The sequence below is a fragment of the Arvicanthis niloticus genome, chromosome 3, assembly GCF_011762505.2.
Source record: "Arvicanthis niloticus isolate mArvNil1 chromosome 3, mArvNil1.pat.X, whole genome shotgun sequence".
NCBI classification, from domain to species: domain Eukaryota; kingdom Metazoa; phylum Chordata; class Mammalia; order Rodentia; family Muridae; genus Arvicanthis; species Arvicanthis niloticus.
The window spans coordinates 20,803,350-20,821,138 of NC_047660.1; the positions used below are offsets into that span (position 1 = coordinate 20,803,350).

Consider the following 17,789-nt stretch of genomic DNA (forward strand, 5'->3'; position numbering starts at 1 on the left):
GAGGAAGAGGCAGGCAGATATCTGTGAGTTCAGCGTGAGCCTGGTCTATATAGGGAATTCCAGGCCAATTAGGGCTACAAAGTAAGATCTTGCCTCAAAAAAAGTGGGTGTATGTATTGGAGAATATGAGGAACAAGATCATCCATCCACTGTGATCAAAATTATGATAATCATCCACCAAGGGAGGGAATCTGACCACTAAGAGGCATGTGGTAACTTCTTAAGTGTCCTACATCTGGATCATGGTAATTGTAACACAATTCCATTCAATTACTGAATTTAAGACTGCACATGCAAACTAGATAAATGTGGTTATAAAAGTAAGTCATATCCTAATAAGGCTGGAAAATTCAGACATATAATAAAAATTAAGAAGACCCTCATGGAGAAGAAAGTAGCACAGAGCTGTGGCTTGGATCTGAAGTTAATAGTCACCATTTGAACAGGCAAGAATGTACAGGCATGAACAGAGAATACTTTGAGGCTATCCTTGTCTAACAGGAGGAATGAAGGAGTCATTTTCCCCAACACCTTCCTCATGTTAGTATGTGATACACCCTTCCTACTGAGAGTGTGATCTCTATTGCCCAGCCCTGCTAGAAACACAGTTTGAGCTCCCACACCTCCGGTCCAAGGCCTGCATTGTAACACACTCCCATGTAATGTATGCACATTGAAATCTGAGAAGAGGTTGCTCAAAGCACTGACTTCCTAGGTAAAGTCCAGAATCTCTTACCTGTAACTACCAAAACATACGAACACCTCCATTATCTCCAGAACATCTATTCTACCCAAGCAGCTTCGGGGAGCTCATCACACACACACACACACACACACACACACACACACACACACACACACAGGAAAATTCTTTCATTCAGTCACCTGGTGAGTGCAAAGTGCAGCAGGACTTCCAGTCACACCATTTACTAAGCATGTGGCCTTCAGCCCCTTACACTGGTCCTGCGGCAGTTTCATATCTGTCAAGCAACTGACCTATCAACTCGGAGATTACACACATCATATGAAGCAAAATGTCACCATTTCCAATCTCCACACCGGTGCACAATATCATTTTCTTCCTTTTTATATACAGTAATCCCTGTATTATATGTATAAATAACTAATAAAGCTCAGATAGATTTATTATCAAATTGCACCCATCCTGTAGTTATTTAGAGAACTATTTTTTTATTTTCCTGCAATATTTTCAGCTTGGGCAACTACTAGCTTTGTGTGACTAAAATACATTGACAAAGGAAAAGTTCCATAAAGACTTCTTCCTGTTAGCAGGGGTCAATCATGCAGAACTTCGAAATAGTTTCTAAGGGCTTGGTGAGCAAAAGGGAGCTCCCTACAAGGAGTTCAGAGTTGACTCATGCCTTGGACTTTGCTCTTCTGAGTCACTGATTCCCAATCTCCCCCCCCTCCACCCCCACTTGCACCACTCCCATCCCCCACTGCCCTCCCCTGAGCCACCCCTTGTAACCACAGCAGAGTTTCATCTTACTGGAATTAGACTGTGCTATTTATTGTTACACTTGATGCTCTGTGGTGACCACCTGTTTCAAACTCCAATGGCTACAGGGATAGCAGGACTTAGAGGCAATATATTGTAGTGGCTTTTTTTTTTCTCCTTTAATCCAGTAAAATAGGAAATATAACCAACTTATCTTTTCTGTAGAATTTGGCCTTTTCAAGTTAGCAACCATTAAAGCTTTGTATAAATTTTCATAGATCTAAGTGATGGCAAATGTAATATCTTGTTTTGGATTTTCTTATTCAGAGGCCAGTTTAGTTGAAGTTAAAAAATAAAAGTAGCTGCAATTTTTTTGTTGTTTTTCAAAAACCAAGCAAAATAGAGGGAGAAGCCGATAAACAAGGAACTATCTAAACAGAAGGTATTTATTAGATCTATTTTTGAACAAGTTCCATTCCAGTCTATGAAGGTCAAAGTGCAGCAGTGTGGTCCCTAGCAATTTAGATTAGTAAACTTTGATTTATAATCCTCCCCTTATACCAGGTCTTCTCCATTACCAGGACAAATATGATTGAACATCCATAAATATCTGCTCAAAAGCCACAAATTCACAAAGGCATTTATGCACATCAATAAAATTCAAATAATACTTGATTATTTCTCAACTATAGTTCACCCAGTCTAAAACACGCAGGTGGCCACTTAATATTCCTACAACTGGAAAATCATACAGATCAATGACCCTGAATTTGATGACACATTTTAATATTTCCACTTGAAGTAAGTTTAAAACAAAGCAGGAAGAGAATCTGAAAATTCGAACACACAGGTATTCGGCAGGCGTGGAGTGCGGGTGAGTCTGTCAAGTTTACAAATTCATGTTAGGGTAATGCTGGGATGCCTAAAAATAGACTTTTGACAATGTTAGGCACACAGCACAAGAAAACAAAATGGAAGTCCAATTTCCAATGCTATTTAAGTCTGTTTAGGCAACATGGCAGAAGGAGACATCCCGTGACTAAAAGCCCAAACTGATTATTTGCCCAAGGTCACGGTGCTGAGGAAGTTTGCCTTCTCTCTGCTTCAGTTCACTTCAGGCATCTGAAGCACAGGGAGAATGACTGGCTGGGCTGTGTCTCATTTAGAAATAAGCAGTAAGCCACCTGACAGAGTCTGATAACCCTCATCCAATGTGTCGAAACCTGAGTGAGTGACAGGAACATTTCTGGAGTGCTTGGGACCCTCGAACCCAGTGATTTTCTAATCTTGTGGCTACACTTCACTCCAGCTGGCCTTAGAGCCGACAGCTCTGAATCATGACAAGGTTCCTTAATACCCCTAACCAAAATTAATGAAGCTTTTCTTCTTCTTTGCCCAAAGTACAAGGTAAGTTGCTTTCCTTCTCCATCTATAGGTTTGGAATCCATAGATGATGAATGTTGCGTATTCACTGAATGCTGTTTAAAAGGTACCAGAGGAAAAGTCCACAGGTGAGGACTCAAGTGAGTATCCCCACCTATACCTCACAACAAACCCACCCCAGCCCCACAGCCCAACAGAACCACTACTTCTGTCCACCTTGGAAAGAGTCATATCCAAACCCACCCAATGGCTTACCTACAGCTTAAGTCATGGTGTCAGAGTCTTCAATAAAATAGTTAAGACTCTCCACCATTTCTTAGTAATTACACAAAAACAAGGGAACATTTTATTTATTTCTCAATTATCTGCGATACCGCATACTATGGCTACCTACAGCTAATGATAATGTCATGCATTCTGTCTGTGGTGGTTTCAATGAGAATGGCCCCTATAAACTCATAGATTTGAGTGCTTGGTTGCCAGACAATGGCATTATTTGAAAGGATTAGGAGGTGTGGAGGCTGGAGGGAAGTAATTCACTGGCAGTAGGCCTTAGGGCTTTCAAAAGCCTAAACCAATCCCAGGGGCTCTCTCTTCCTGCTGCCTGCAGATCTGGTTGTGGCACTCTCAGCTACTTCTCCAGCACCATGTCTGTCACGTTCTCCTCCATGCTGATAATGGACTAAACCTCTGACCCTGTAAGCCAGCCCCAATAAACACTTCCTTTGATCGGAGTTGTCACGGTCATGGTGCCTCCTAACAGCAATACACTAGAGACTAAGACACTGTCTCCTCCCAGACACAGAACACAACCCTTTGAAAAAGTAAATTCACCAGCCTTGGCTCTTCAAAGTCACAGCAATCTGTGGTATGAGCTAGTGGTGGCATTTTGTCAGTTAATACACTTTTTTAGAATTTTCTCTCCAAGATGAAGCAAAAGAAGCCTAGTAACAGACACACTGAACAGTAGTCCTTAGAGGAGAATTTTCATAACTTGGTACTCTAAAGGACAAAAAAAAAAAATACAAAGCAGAAGCATTTGGGGCTGACAGCTGGCAATATTGTTGCAGAGAAATCAAATAACAGAAACCCTGGTACTTGATATTTTGTTCATGTGTGTCTCCCCCAAACTGTTCTGAGCCCACAGAGCAAACTCTAGGTAAACAGGTGAAGTTGGGTTAACACAAACAGTGCTTAATTCAAAGCAGGTGCTTCTCTCAAGCTCACTAAGTCCTTTCCTTTAAAGCTTGGGAAACGCTGGCTAATCTTAGCTGTGTTCCTTCAAAGTGCATCTTTCATATGCTTTTCAGATGATAACATGACAAAAATCATACCAATCACATTTGAGGATATTAGTGCATGCATGCCACTTAGATTTATATGACAGGTGGACTTCTTCCTTCATATCTCTCCAACAACACTGACACTGTTTGCATGGGGTACTGTGCATGTTTTTTTCAGTGCTTATAAATTTTCCACCTACTTTAGGAGGGGTACAAAAATGTGAATGTGTCTGACAGTTGAAGGATGAAGCCTTCAGCCACCAAATCTCACCCAGAATGCTAGAAGTTATACCAGGAAATTTCCCCTGAACTCTTACTGTTTCATTAGCCTAAAATCTCCAGAAGCAAACAAATGATAACCAATAAACAGCTTTAATGTCTACTCTATTTATTACTTGGTAGCCAAGTACGTTTAAAAAAGAAAAAAAACTATCAGCTTGTAATGCATTTTTTTAAAAAACATCAATAGAAAAGCCATAATTCCTATGTTTTTTATTACTTTCTCATTGTATATGAGTCAAATTGAGTCTCCACACCTGTTCTCCCTTAACTGTACGATACTTTAAATTCCTGATGTCTAGGAGTAAAAATACTTCCCATCATATAATTTTACACTTTGATGGAACAAAGTGGCCCAGCCCAGCAGATCGGTGAAGTCTATTCTCAGTGGACAACTGCCTTGGAGTGCACTCTTGAGCTTGCTTACTCAAGATCATGAACAGCTATTCCAAGACGAGAAAGAATATAAGCCCTCCAGCATCCTTTCTGATGACATCTTCAGATCTCATCTGTGTAAATCACCTCTCTGTGTCCATGGGAAGGAGAGAAGGCGACATTAAAAATGAGCCAATAAATAATGCAGAGGAATGGGTTTGAATGCACTGCAAGGGCACCATCTGAATTGTGGAGTAGTTCTGGTTTGCTCATTCTTAAAATGGAGAAATCGATTCAAATTAAAATCTTGACATTTTCAGGAAATACAGTGGAAACCTGAATTTTTAAAAAGTTGACTAATACAGCCACTTGGTCCCACATGCAATGTGATGGAAAGGACAGCAGACCCTTCACTCTAGTGATTACGTCAAGTTGAGTGACCACGAATTCTTTACTAATGTGTTTAAAGGGGCTGGAGAGAACATACCCTGTTCTTGGAATGTATCAGCACCCAGTTCTCAGCACCCACAAAGGATGGCTCACAGACACCTGGAAAAGCAGCTCCAGGAGGATCTAATACCTCTGGCTCCTGTAAGCACCCACATTCACATGCATATATCTATACCTATACACAGAATTAAAAATAAATTATTTTTTAAATCCAATCTAGTCAAGCATCTATCTCCAGTAGAAAGAATGAGTCCCAGATCACCTAAACTCAGAAAAAATAAAGACCCGTAACTGACAATCACAGTTTAAATAGCCAGAGCTGACTTTTCCCTCTAAGGCACATGTATTTTCACAGGATCAAAAAAGGTAACTAGTTTATGCAAATGTTCACAGTAACACTCTAGTGTTTATCAGATACTTGCTAAAAGCTAGGTGCTATACATGTACAAGCCGATTTCCTTTAAGCAGCCCAACACTCTCAGGAAGCAGGGTGCCATCCAAGACTTAGTACCTTCTAGACTTCAGGCAAACAGCAATTACCTCTGTCATTTTTAGTGATCTAGGCCCAGAATTTAGCATAGAGCAAGCACGAAATGACCATTTGTCATGACGGTAAGCTTACAGAGATGGTAAGCTGATCCATCACCAGGAGGAAACGTGACCTAGTTGAGGCTGCTAAAAATACAACTGTTGAGGTTTGGTCTGCTGCTGTGTGTTCTCATACTAAATACTGGCTCTGGTTGTCCCCAGAAATGAGGAAATCCTCACATACACCAAGTGATGCTATACAACCTTGCTCTTAATTTAAAACTACTGGTTGAATAAAAATACCTACAGCCTATAGCTGGGCAGAAGAGAGGTAGGCAGAGTTTTGGTTCCCGGGCTTGGGGTCTGAAGAGGACCACAAAGGGAAAAGAAGGTGGAGAAAGAAGACACCATGGGGTAGGTAAGTCATGAAAACATGGCCAGGAGGGCTGGCCAATTGGAGTTAAGAGTTGCCGAGGCACAATATGGCAAGTCATAACTCAAGGTGATTGATAGGGAAGGTCGATACTAATAGATTAGAGGGTAGACATCTGCCCAGCTCTAGTGCTGTTGAAGGCTTATCATAAGTATAAAAGTTGTATGTCTTTGATCTGAGAACTGAATGATCGAAGGTGGGATAGAAATCTGAGATTAAATATTTACCACAACAAACAAGAGTTATCTCAACTCAGGAGACACTGGAAATCATTGAAGATGCTTTTGGCCACAGCAAGTGACACTCCTCACTTGAATTTTATTACTGGATCCCAGAGAAAAGTGATCGAAACTCATCCAGAGGTTTCGTGGAAACAGTTCAAACAAACCACTAGGGAATGGTCGATTTTCTTAGTATTCAGTCTCCAGATGGCTTTTAATTGTGTCACAGTCAACATGACTCGAGAGGGAGGCACCCTTATCTTTAATGCTACATAAGGCAAAGCCAGACAGGTAGCTTACCAGTATGCAACCATCTTTGAGAGGAAGGCTTACTGTAATTGTTGGTGAAATGTCTTATTAAAGTAACATTTGTGACTTATCATAAGACATTACCTCCACCAGGAGCGCCTGCCTTCGAAGCGATTCCTTGCCCTTAAGCTTTACAGAAAGTTTCCCACCCTACATAACCACTGGATTTTCTACCCTGAAAATCTTAAATGTGCATTTCAAAGTTCACCAGACAGAGAACAGTATATAATCACACTATAAGCACAGAGAAAGGAAACGGCTGGGCCACGTTTCTAATATTTCGTGTGAATACACAAATGTAAATATGTAATTATATACATACCAGATGTAAATATGTATTCTTTATACAGATTCACTAAACCTTCCACCAACTGCTTTGAAAAACTCATGGTTCAAAGTTCCCACTTTGCTTTGCTTCCTCTTGGCGCGTGAGTGATAGGCTCGCTTCTTTCGGATGCTGTGCAGTTTCAGAATGTGCTGTAATATATCATATCATTACCCGACAGTGATAAGTCAGAGGTGACTGAAACTCACCAGTTCAGTAACTGCTTTGCTGGATCAGCTTTGCTTCTGTTGAGAATAAAGGAAAACTGGACAATGGAAAAATCAGCAAAGGTGGGAACCGTTGCAATGTGATCTTCAAGTACCAGGATGTGATTATAATTACAATCCAGTTTCCATATCAACATTTCCACTGGGTACCAGAAGATAAAAGGAATAATATATGTTCCTTGTTTTTCAATAGTTCTGTGATTTGGAGAAGGTAAATGAATAAGAACAGAGAGACCCCAAATGGGAAATCTGTGTCCCTCCAGCTAGAAGAGTTCCTTCATTTAAAAATTCAAATGATAGCACTTTTTTTTTTCTTTAAATCAAAGAACCTGGTGAATTTATCTATTCTTCCTTTGCTGGGTGTCAGGAAGACAGGATATCGGGTAGCTCAGGCTAGTCTACTTCTCACTGTGTAGCTGAAGATGATCTTGGATTTCTGATCCTCTCCTTATATTGGAATTACAGTCAAACACTGGCACATCTCCTGTCTTCACCTCCCTGGGATTATAGGAATACATCACCACACCCAGCTGACGGGGATTTGAACCTAGAATTCTGTGCATGCTCAACAAGCACTCTATACCCTGACTTACATCTCCAACCTCCAGGGGATTTATGTACACAGTACATTCCAACCAAGAATTCGTAGGACTGTCTGTCAAAGGGTCAAGCAAACCCTGTCTTATTTGTGGATTGTAAGTACCTGTCAGAAAATTCTGTATCAATGTTTTAATGTGATAAACAAGTAAATTAACCTCTCTAAAACAAAATTTCCTCTTCCTCAATGAATTGTCTCTTTTACTTGAAGATAAACTCAGGCATACATGTTTGCCCTCACACAGATGATCAGTTAAAACAGGCCAGAACATAGCAAGAAACAGAACACAGCATGAAACTCCAAGAAAAACAACACTTAATGCCGGTAGCTCACGCCAGCCGGGAGGAACCGGAGACATGGTTCCGCACTTGTTGCCTTTGTAGATAACCTGGGTTCAGCAGCCAGCACTCACATGATAAGTTCACAGCTATCTATAATTCCAGTTTCAGGGGATCCTGCACCCCCTCTGAAATCCACAGGCATCTGGCACATATCGTTCACAGACACACATGTGAACAAAATGCTCATTTGCATAAAGTAAATCTAATAGAAATGAATAAACAAACAGCTGTGCAGACTACAGATGTGCCTGGGCATGTAATTTTAAAGCGAGACTCATTGAGTACAGGATCCCTACAGACAATGATTTGGAAGACAAGATGAATGTCTTTCAGCAAAGTACCTGTCTCCTTGGGCCTTGGTCGGAAACAGGTGCTATCTGACTGGGGACACAATGACCTGTCAAACTTCCATGGCCTGACTGGTGTCAACTGCTAATCAGATCAGCCATGGAGTGAGACTCTTTGAAGCCTGAATATAGGCGAGGTTGCCTGTGACAATAAAGACCCTGGTCAGACCAGAGTGTGAAATCGAAGGCAGCTGACCAAACAGAGTCAGACCCAGTGGCATGGTTTAAGATTTGAAGTAGAGAAAGGAAAAGAAGAGCTGACTCCCAGAAGCTTCTGATTCTCAGAAATAGATGAAGAACTTGAAAGAGAGAAAATCTGGGACAAATTAATGCTCCATTCTGCTAAGATTTAAAGTCACCTGCCTCAGTCTCCCAAACAGAGGTGAGGACTCTTAGATGTACATGTGACAAAGCATTCACCAACTTCATCTGCTGGCCTCCACCAGCGCCACAGACCTCTCAGAGGACATAATGTCCCCCTCCCAGTAAGTTGCTGTCCCCTGAAAAAGGGAGCAAGGAGACACAGATGTACATGGCACAAGGAACTCCCTTTCTGCCTGCACTTCTAGAGTTGATGGGAAGGGAACCACTTAAAATAGTAACACACAATGACAGGTGGAAGTCGCCAATGCTCCAGGAACAGATCCAAGTTTGGATAGCGCTAAGCTTAAGATAAATAAGTAAAAACAGACGTGGCAAAATACTCAGTTAAAAGACAAAATTATAAAAAATAATCATCTAAAACCAGGCTTAAATTTAAGAAAAAAATTAATGGTGGCTGGAGAGATGGCTTCATGATTGAGCACCCAGCACTCAGGTCAAGGTGCACACAACCAGCTGTCTGTAACTCCAGCTCAGAGGATCTAATACCCTCTTCTGGCCTATGAGAGCAGCCACACACATGACATATACTCACAGAGACACACCTACAAACATTTATAAAAATGTAAGACATAATCATCTTAGTCTAAGAAGTATTCATATCAAGGGGCAGTGGTGGCACACGCCTTTAGTCCCAGCACTTGGGAGGCAGAGACAGGCAGATTTCTGAGTTCGAGGCCAGCCTGGTCTACAGAGTGAGTTCCAGGACAGCCAGGGCTACACAGAGAAACCCTGTCTCGAAAAACCAATAATAATATTCATATTCATATTATTATCTACCTGAAAAACTACAAATAAATACATATACAGTCAAACATAGTCAGGCTGCATTTGACAGACTGTTTGCCCAGAGTGCCATCTGGGAACCTTAATGACTTCACAATGTGGTGACAAAAATCAAGCTGGCCTCTGAAGCCATAGATTTGAACACCTGAAATCTCATTTTGAGCTTCCTATAAGTTTCGTGGTGGATAGATATTAATACTAGTTTAACATCCAATCACTGTTCATTTTGCGGCAACTAGCAAGTGTTTAAGGTTGGAAAAAAAATCTTGATTATCTACATCCTGAAGGTAATACATAAGAAGAAAAACCAGAAAACAGCACTATTTAAAGTTACATTTTAAAAGTGTTACTGACCTAAATAAAAGCAGCACTAAATCCACACTAAAAGATAATTGCGTTAATGAAATATTGTGTTCAAAAGCACTGCCCTTCTGTAATTATGAACAGAATGCATCTGGGGAAATGTTAAAATCTAGACTGCAGTGCTGAGGGGGTGGAGGGAACAAACATGTTTACAGGCTGTTCAAATTTGCAACTTAAAATGATTGATAGAAATTGGTTTGTACGAGTAGCTTGGGGTGATGGCTCACTAGTCGATAAAATATTTCCTGACCAAAGCATGAGGAACTGAGTTAGAGTCGCCAGCATGCTCATAAAAGCCAGCCAGGCACAGGGCCCTGCACCTGAAACCCCAGCCCTGGGCAATGACAAGCAGGCAGATGCTGGAGTCTCACTGGCCATCCGGACTAAGCCTACTTGGCAAGTTTCAGGACAGTAAGAGACCCTGTCTCAAAAACTCAAGTAGAAAGTGATAGAAGACACTAGTTTCAACTTCTGGACTCCACATATGCATGTATGAGTAAACACACCTGCACATACACAGGAAAACACCACACACACAGTAAAGGAGAGCAAAGAAAACTGTTTTAAGCAATGCCTTAAATAGGCGCTTCACTTTTGAAATCAAAAGTTGTTAAGCACACAAAGTTTTAATGTTGAGCCTGACCCTGCCACCAACTCAGAGCCCCGTAAGACAGGATCTAGGACTTCTCCGGCGAGTTAATTTCTAACATAATCAGTCACTCTGTACCTCTCTTTCTGACCTGATACTATCACAAAGACCATCACAGCCGTTTTGGGGGTGCTCCCAGTGTTCTGTGGCATGCCTCTGTGGTCATTGGGTAGGGGGTGCCTCATTGTTTATCCCACATGGATTATGTGTGTTCAGTTCCGTGCGGATAACTCTACAAAATGGTTATAAAGAGGCGGGGTAAGTGTCATGGCCACATACTGGGTTAACCTTCATCTGCCATTCATGGGGATCGAATCTGAAGTTTATTTATTAACCCTTTGGGAAGAAAAATAAATAAATATGAGTGGATCCTTACGGACTTGTGGATAAGACACAATACCAAAATGAGTGGAATCATCCAAATGCATTATGAAAACTCCTACTTCCAGCAAAGCGAAGCCCATAAGGATGTATGTAGTATGTGTGGCTACAGAGCATGGGGAGTGATCTCCTTCTGTTTCTTTGGTGGGTATGCATTGCAAATTCAGTGTTATGGCACACCTGGCTGAAAAGCAATGTCCTAGGTTTGGGGTTCATCCAACCACTCAGAGCCAGCAGCTCCCAAACCACTTCTGTCTTTGCTGCTCACTCTCCAGCACGCTTCAGTTCTCCCTTACTCCGAGTAGCCACTGTACCTGTGTCCTCCACCCACAGACTGCATACCTCCTGTTCCCCAACACAGAGCGTACTAACAGCTACTGCTTTCTCTTGGTATACCACGGCTGCTTTACGCATGCAGCAAGGCCTGCCTACGTCCGCCCGAGTGCCACGAGATGATAAAAAAACCCTGAGCGGTTTAGTCACAGCACCACACTTGGAATAAATCACATCACTTGCCACATTTTCACCAAATCAAATGTTTGTAGTTGAGTAAAACAATCTTGGAATGCTGCACACGCTGATGCTCTCAGACAGCTCACATGGCGCCTCGCCTGAAATAAGCATACTGAACTAACACAGAAATGATTAAATGGTTAGATGACAGCAAACATGCCATAACATCGTAGCAGAGTCATAAGCCTGTCCGGTCAGAGCCCTTCATTCCCCCATAGCTATTTTGCTGGCAAAGAGGGGCTTCTATGTCTACGTTGGAATATCTGAACCCCAGCATTATTACCACCCAGAATAGAAAAATCCTCCCCTGTTGAGTCTGTCCTGTGGGATACAGGGTACTTCGTGTCACCCTAACTCACTGGCTAGGCACCCCACACCAACTATGACAATGAAAAATGTCACCACACATTGCCAAATGTCTCCAGGGAGGAAAAAAACTCCCTCCCCAAGAGATCCACCGATCTAATCGACACCAAGTCCTGTAATCTACGATAATGATAGGTCAAGAGTTGACCTACAGGAGTCTGTGTATTACAGAACAATCCAGACTAAAACCAACAACCACACTTCTCTTCACTAAGCAATCATTTGTCTTCCGTTAAGCCTGTTTCTTGTAATGAAAGGCGCTTTCTCGAAGCACAAAGGAAGTCATTTGCCAGTGATCTTTAACCTTGTCTGAGAGACCCTGAGCCTCCCACTGTGGTAGGACCCAGAGCTCACCCTTTAAGGCCCAGCAAGATTCAAGCATGCAAAGTTCTCGGGCAGGCTGAGAGCGGCTCTCCCACCCTGACAGAGCGAGCGAGGCACACCTTGCTGTTACAAGCTTGTGGTTTCCACTTAAACAAGTTGTTCTGCCGGCTTCGCACAATCCCAGTTTCACTTTGTCAGTAATTTAATTTCACTGAAGGCTGGGCCCAGATACTGATTTCTTGTCAACACTTTAGACCCAACCACTCCTGAAAGCGGTTCCAGGCAAGCCCTATATGCAACACTCTTGAAATTAGGGGCCAAAGAACATGTTTCACCCAGTCCGGAAGCCTCCTCAAATATAGGCTGCCAAAGTTCAAAGCGATATGACTGAAGGGGAGAACACGCTCAGCCTTAATACACATCTCCAGCTTAAGGGAAAGAACATTTCAAAGGCTGAAGTTTCTTTACCCAGGTAAGTCCTAGGAAAGGACGTACTGAGTAGAGAAAAAAAAATGAGTAGTTTTTCATTTTCAGTGTACATTATAAGGACCTTGAATATAGTGATAGTGTTGTTTCAGCAACAAAACTTCGGATTAGAATATTCAAATTCACCAGAAATGTGGACAGGTGACCCTTCCAGGCAGATATCATTGCTGTGGAGTTTGGAAAACACCTCACGGAAAGAGGTGGGCCAGCATGGGACAGGTTGTTCGCTTGAAATATTTACTGTAAGTTTTTAAAGCAACTAGTGCTGCCTGAGATTTTTAGATTAGACTGTTAGGAGACAGTGAAGACTATCAAAAAATATCTGTTGCATTATTTTTCTCCATAAAACAGTGTCCCTGTTTAAGATTTCCTGGTTGACTTTAATAGTGACTGAAAGCCAAACTACGGGGACAGGAAGTACACACATCTTTATCTAAAGCACGAAAGAGTTTTCCATTTTCACTATTTCTACAATTAGAACAAAGCATATTTCCTCGATTGGAAACATGTTAATTAGATTCAAGAGGCCAGATAAGGAGGGTAAGCATTATTTCAAAATTATATAACGTCCATGTTGCATTTACGTAGCAACATAATTTTATTACTGATTTCCAGGATATAGATTAGACTCTTACGGGGAAGAAAAATCTTGTAAAAGCTTAAGAGAATTTTCCTGAAACCATACACTCACGCATGGACACTACTGTCCAGCTAAACTCCAGCAGAATGCCCACAGATGTGGGTTCATCTCTACTTTAACTTCTGGCCCAACGTACTAAACAATGGGAAAGGTCCATTATTCTAAAGGCAACCACTGACAAGGTTGTTCGTCCTAGGCAAGATGGTCCTGCCAGATATGACCAAGGTGGCTTTCACCAGTTGTTTCTGTCATTTCCCATTCCCAACTACCTAAAAGCTACTTTTAAAATGATAATTTTTACCTTTAAATTACAGTAACAGCCTCTAAATTCACTTCAAAATTAAAATGAACAGCGTCACCATTAGCAACCAAGCATGACCATGCTGGAAAACATTAAAATATAAACCGCCACTCTGGTTAGTATAGAGATTTGCAACAAGATCCTGACACAGTGTCACAGTTACAGATGGTTTCACACTCTCAGTCCTCAAGCCAATTTTTTTAAAGAGTCTATTTTGGAATGAGATACAAGACAGAGAGAAGAAAGATAGTCCCATAAGCACAAAAATTCTTAGCAATTATTTTCACTTAAGCTGCAAACCATATATATATTATATACATATAATATATATATATTTAGATATAGATACAGTATGTTATTGTACATGTAAAACACAGCGGTGAGACTTACTTGACGGTGACTCGGTTAGATAAATCCTGTAGATCTCCAGGATGAAAAAGCTGGGCTTCTTTCAATCCAATCTGTTCACAAGCTTTCAAAAAAACGTTTATGTTGTCCTGTGAAAAGAATTGGAAAGTGATTGCTTAGCTGAGCTTGCTCTCAGACAAAGGTTACCAATTTTTATGATACGAGTTGGCAACTTCAAAGTCCAATTATAGTCAGCAAAAGAGGCGGTGGCAAGAATGGCTGCATAAGTCTATTCGAAAGAAAAATAAATAAAAAAAAGTCTGTGAGCATGTATAGCCTTTCAGTCTTCCAGAGCATAAAAAGGTGGTGCTATCTTATGTCCGAGCATACACTGTTTCTGTGATCTTTGTGACTGGCACGTTAAACATTACCTGTTATAGGACAAGCGCCTAGCCAGTGAGCAGTAATCTACACTTTGATGTCAGCTCTGCTCTGCAAACAAACGCCCTCTTCCCAGCTTCGCACGACAAGCTTCACCTCTTTAAAAATAACTCCAGCTACTGACATTCACCCACCCAGAAACTGTTGGCAGGGAAGAAATAAGAGGAGGAACGTTCTGTTTCTATGATTACAAATTACAGAACGGCTGTGGAATACCACACCTGGAATCTGGGTTTGGTTTCTGATCCAGCTCGTGACAGGCACAGAGACCATGCTATAGGACCAAGGAGAAGCCTGGTGCTTATTGGCTGAGCTGTACCATTGGGGAGTGGCATATTACTCATTCCCTGCACCTGTCTGAAGAGCTTCGTCCAAAACACTGAAAACCTATCCCCCACCTCCAAGCTTGACCTTCTATCGAGTTTCAAAGCCCCAATTCTCCATTTACAAACCAGTGCTTGCCACTGTGCTATGCTGCTGCGTGAGACCACGGTGTATTCTATTTTCAGGGCTCTGCATTGCAACCACACACATTTGGTTACCAGGATTAGCTTTGGCATTACCCCTTACAGCTCTTGAAAAAGAAAAAGTATTTTATGTGGCTAAGTTCCTGGTGACTCCATGTGGACTCTGCTTTTGCTTTGCTGGGAGTTGTGGGCAGGGGAATGTCTTGCTTGCATGCTGGCACATGCTTGTCCACTTAGGTTGGCTGGCAACACCGGCTCTGTGGTATGGGCCTCCCTGGAGCCACACCCCACCTCCTTCCCAAGCCGAAGTCCACAGACTAAAAGACTACCTGCCATTGGAAAAGGCAGTACTTTCTATGCACAGGCAGCAAAGTTGCGGTGTTATGCAAGGTAAGAGGGATATCCAAAAGAATGGGAGAGGAAGAGGCCAATTCATCAGCTTAAGTTCCTTGGAGTATAGGGGGACTTGAGGAAAGTGCAGGAGAGAGTGAGCCCAGAGAAAAGCAACACCAACTGCCAAGGAATCGAGGGACACTAGTCAACAACAACTATTTGTAAAAGAGGAAGGCTGTTCCAAGATGCTCTCGGACAAAGACAACGAGAACTAACTAGCCAGGAACTGAAATGTTTGCATCATTTGAAATAAGTTGGCCCCAAAGGTTACCGAAATTTCTAAGTAAAAAGTTGAGCTGCCTAAACAGGATCATTTAATTTTAAATTGGCATTATGTTTGAGAGGTAAGGGCAGTAAATAAAGTGGAGAGAGACTGAGAAACACACCCAAAATTGACCTCTGACCTCCATATACATGTACACACACACACACACCATACACACAAGGCAATGGCCTATTGGCAATATTCCAGTAAGAACACAATGGTATTTTGACTAGTAAGTTTACAATTTCTGAACACTACACTATCTGTAATTATTTGAAAACACAAATTAACAACTTTAATGCCCACTTTCAGAAGAGCAGACAACCAAAAATGTCTCGTTAGGCCAATATCCCATATCCAACAGGAAACAAATCTCACATTTGAGGGAGGAAAAAGGAAAAATAAATTATTAAGCATCTTCATATCTGCCTAATTTGGCTCTGAATGCTTAATTTTATGTAAAATTATCAGCTGAGAATATAGTGCAATGGAAGAATGCTTGTCTAGAAAACACAAGGCCTCAAGCAAGGTGTACCTGGAATAGATGATAGATACATAGATAGATAGATAGATAGATAGATAGATAGATGGATAGATACATACATACATACATACATACATACATAGATACATAGATACATACATACATAGGTAAATAGATACATAGGTAGGTGGTAGGTAGGTAGATGATAGATAGATAGATAGATAGATAGATAGACTAAAACAAAATCAAACTTAATCTTTAATAACTAAGAGTAAAAACACCCCACATATTTTAAAAAACATAATAGCACTTACCTGGTGGACGAAATGTTCAAGTTGATAAGGGAGAAGCCACACATTCCTCAAAACCCATCTAAGTATTTAGAGAAAAACCACTTCAAATCGAAAGTGACTCTACGCCATCAGGAACAAAGTTCAAGGAAAAACACAAGTGATGTGATTACATCTTAGTCTTGAGTAAAACCTTTTTATCAGCCACAAAGCAGAAAGCTGTTTTAAAGGCTTAGTGGTTCTCGGTTTTAGAGCAGACAAACGTCCTATATAAACTCACACATGGCCTACACACTGGAAATGAGGTCTGCTCCAATCAAAATGGGAACTTCTATCATGCATTCTGGACTGGAGCCCACTGGTAATTTATTTCCTGCAATTTCAAAGGATCCAAGCAGAGCATTGCCTCAGGGGATATACAAAATTATAAAATAAAAATTTCATGTCTGTTCCAGCATCAAGCAACCACACCCAGCTCAGCATAATAAAAAGAAAGCATTTAGGCTTTACTGGGTAGAATCATTTTCACTAGAAACTACCAAGAAAAAAAAGTAAAACAATAACAACAAAATAACCATAAATGAAAATCAACCTCATCTAATTGGCCTGGGAGCCAGGACAAGCTTTAGAGAGATTAGTTATGCTCTCTGGCCCCATTTTCTTTTTCCATGTAGTGAGTGCATACAGATCTGCAAGCCATTACAAAAGGACAAGCAATTCTGTCTGCAAGGAGAGGGGTGTCCAAGCCCCCTGGTTCCTCATACAAATAGTCTATAGCTCAACAAAAGACATCCTATCAAGAAGAGCATGCTTTAAACACACGTGATCCCTACGCATTCAGGGCCAAAGCTAACTTTCAAAAAAATGAAACAAAATAATAATAACAACAACAATAATAATAAACTCTAATGGTACCCAAGTAGTTCCTTCTCATTTACAATGTTTCTATGGGGATGAAAAAAAGGCAAACACTAGAAAAAGTAGAAGGGTTGTGATTTTTCATACTCCCATCCCCACCCCCAACTAATCATTAGTAATAGTGGTGCTCGCTAAGAAACTAGAAAGAAAATGCCAGAAAGTTCTACAAAGTTCTCCAGTTGGTACTAGCTTGCTACAGGACCTCTCTCTGTTACTCATGCCATGCTGTAAAACAGACAATCCTCAAACAGCTGCCTCAGACAAAAGACAATGGTTTCCAATAATTTTGGAGAGTCTGGAATGTGGGGACGGTGTTAACTAAATGGCTCTGACGTGGAGGACCCCCTCATAGAGAGCTGTAATTGGGCCATCCACTCAGGCTGCAATCATGCAAAGCCTGTCCTGGTGTTGTGGCTGTTCCTGAGGTAACTCACT

The 17,789-nt window shown here is 41.3% G+C and overlaps 1 protein-coding gene across 10 annotated transcripts in view; it reads right to left on the reverse strand.

The window, feature by feature from the left end:
• Nucleotides 1-17,789, reverse strand: part of Lmo7 (LIM domain 7) — a 188,366-nt gene that overhangs the window by 77,837 nt on the left and 92,740 nt on the right. For all 10 annotated transcript variants that reach the window (XM_034497610.2, XM_034497607.2, XM_076930623.1 and 7 more), the window contains exon 4: nucleotides 14,139-14,245. In XM_034497610.2, the coding sequence (XP_034353501.1) occupies nucleotides 14,139-14,245 (107 nt within the window). The remainder of the gene's footprint in view (nucleotides 1-14,138; nucleotides 14,246-17,789) is intronic.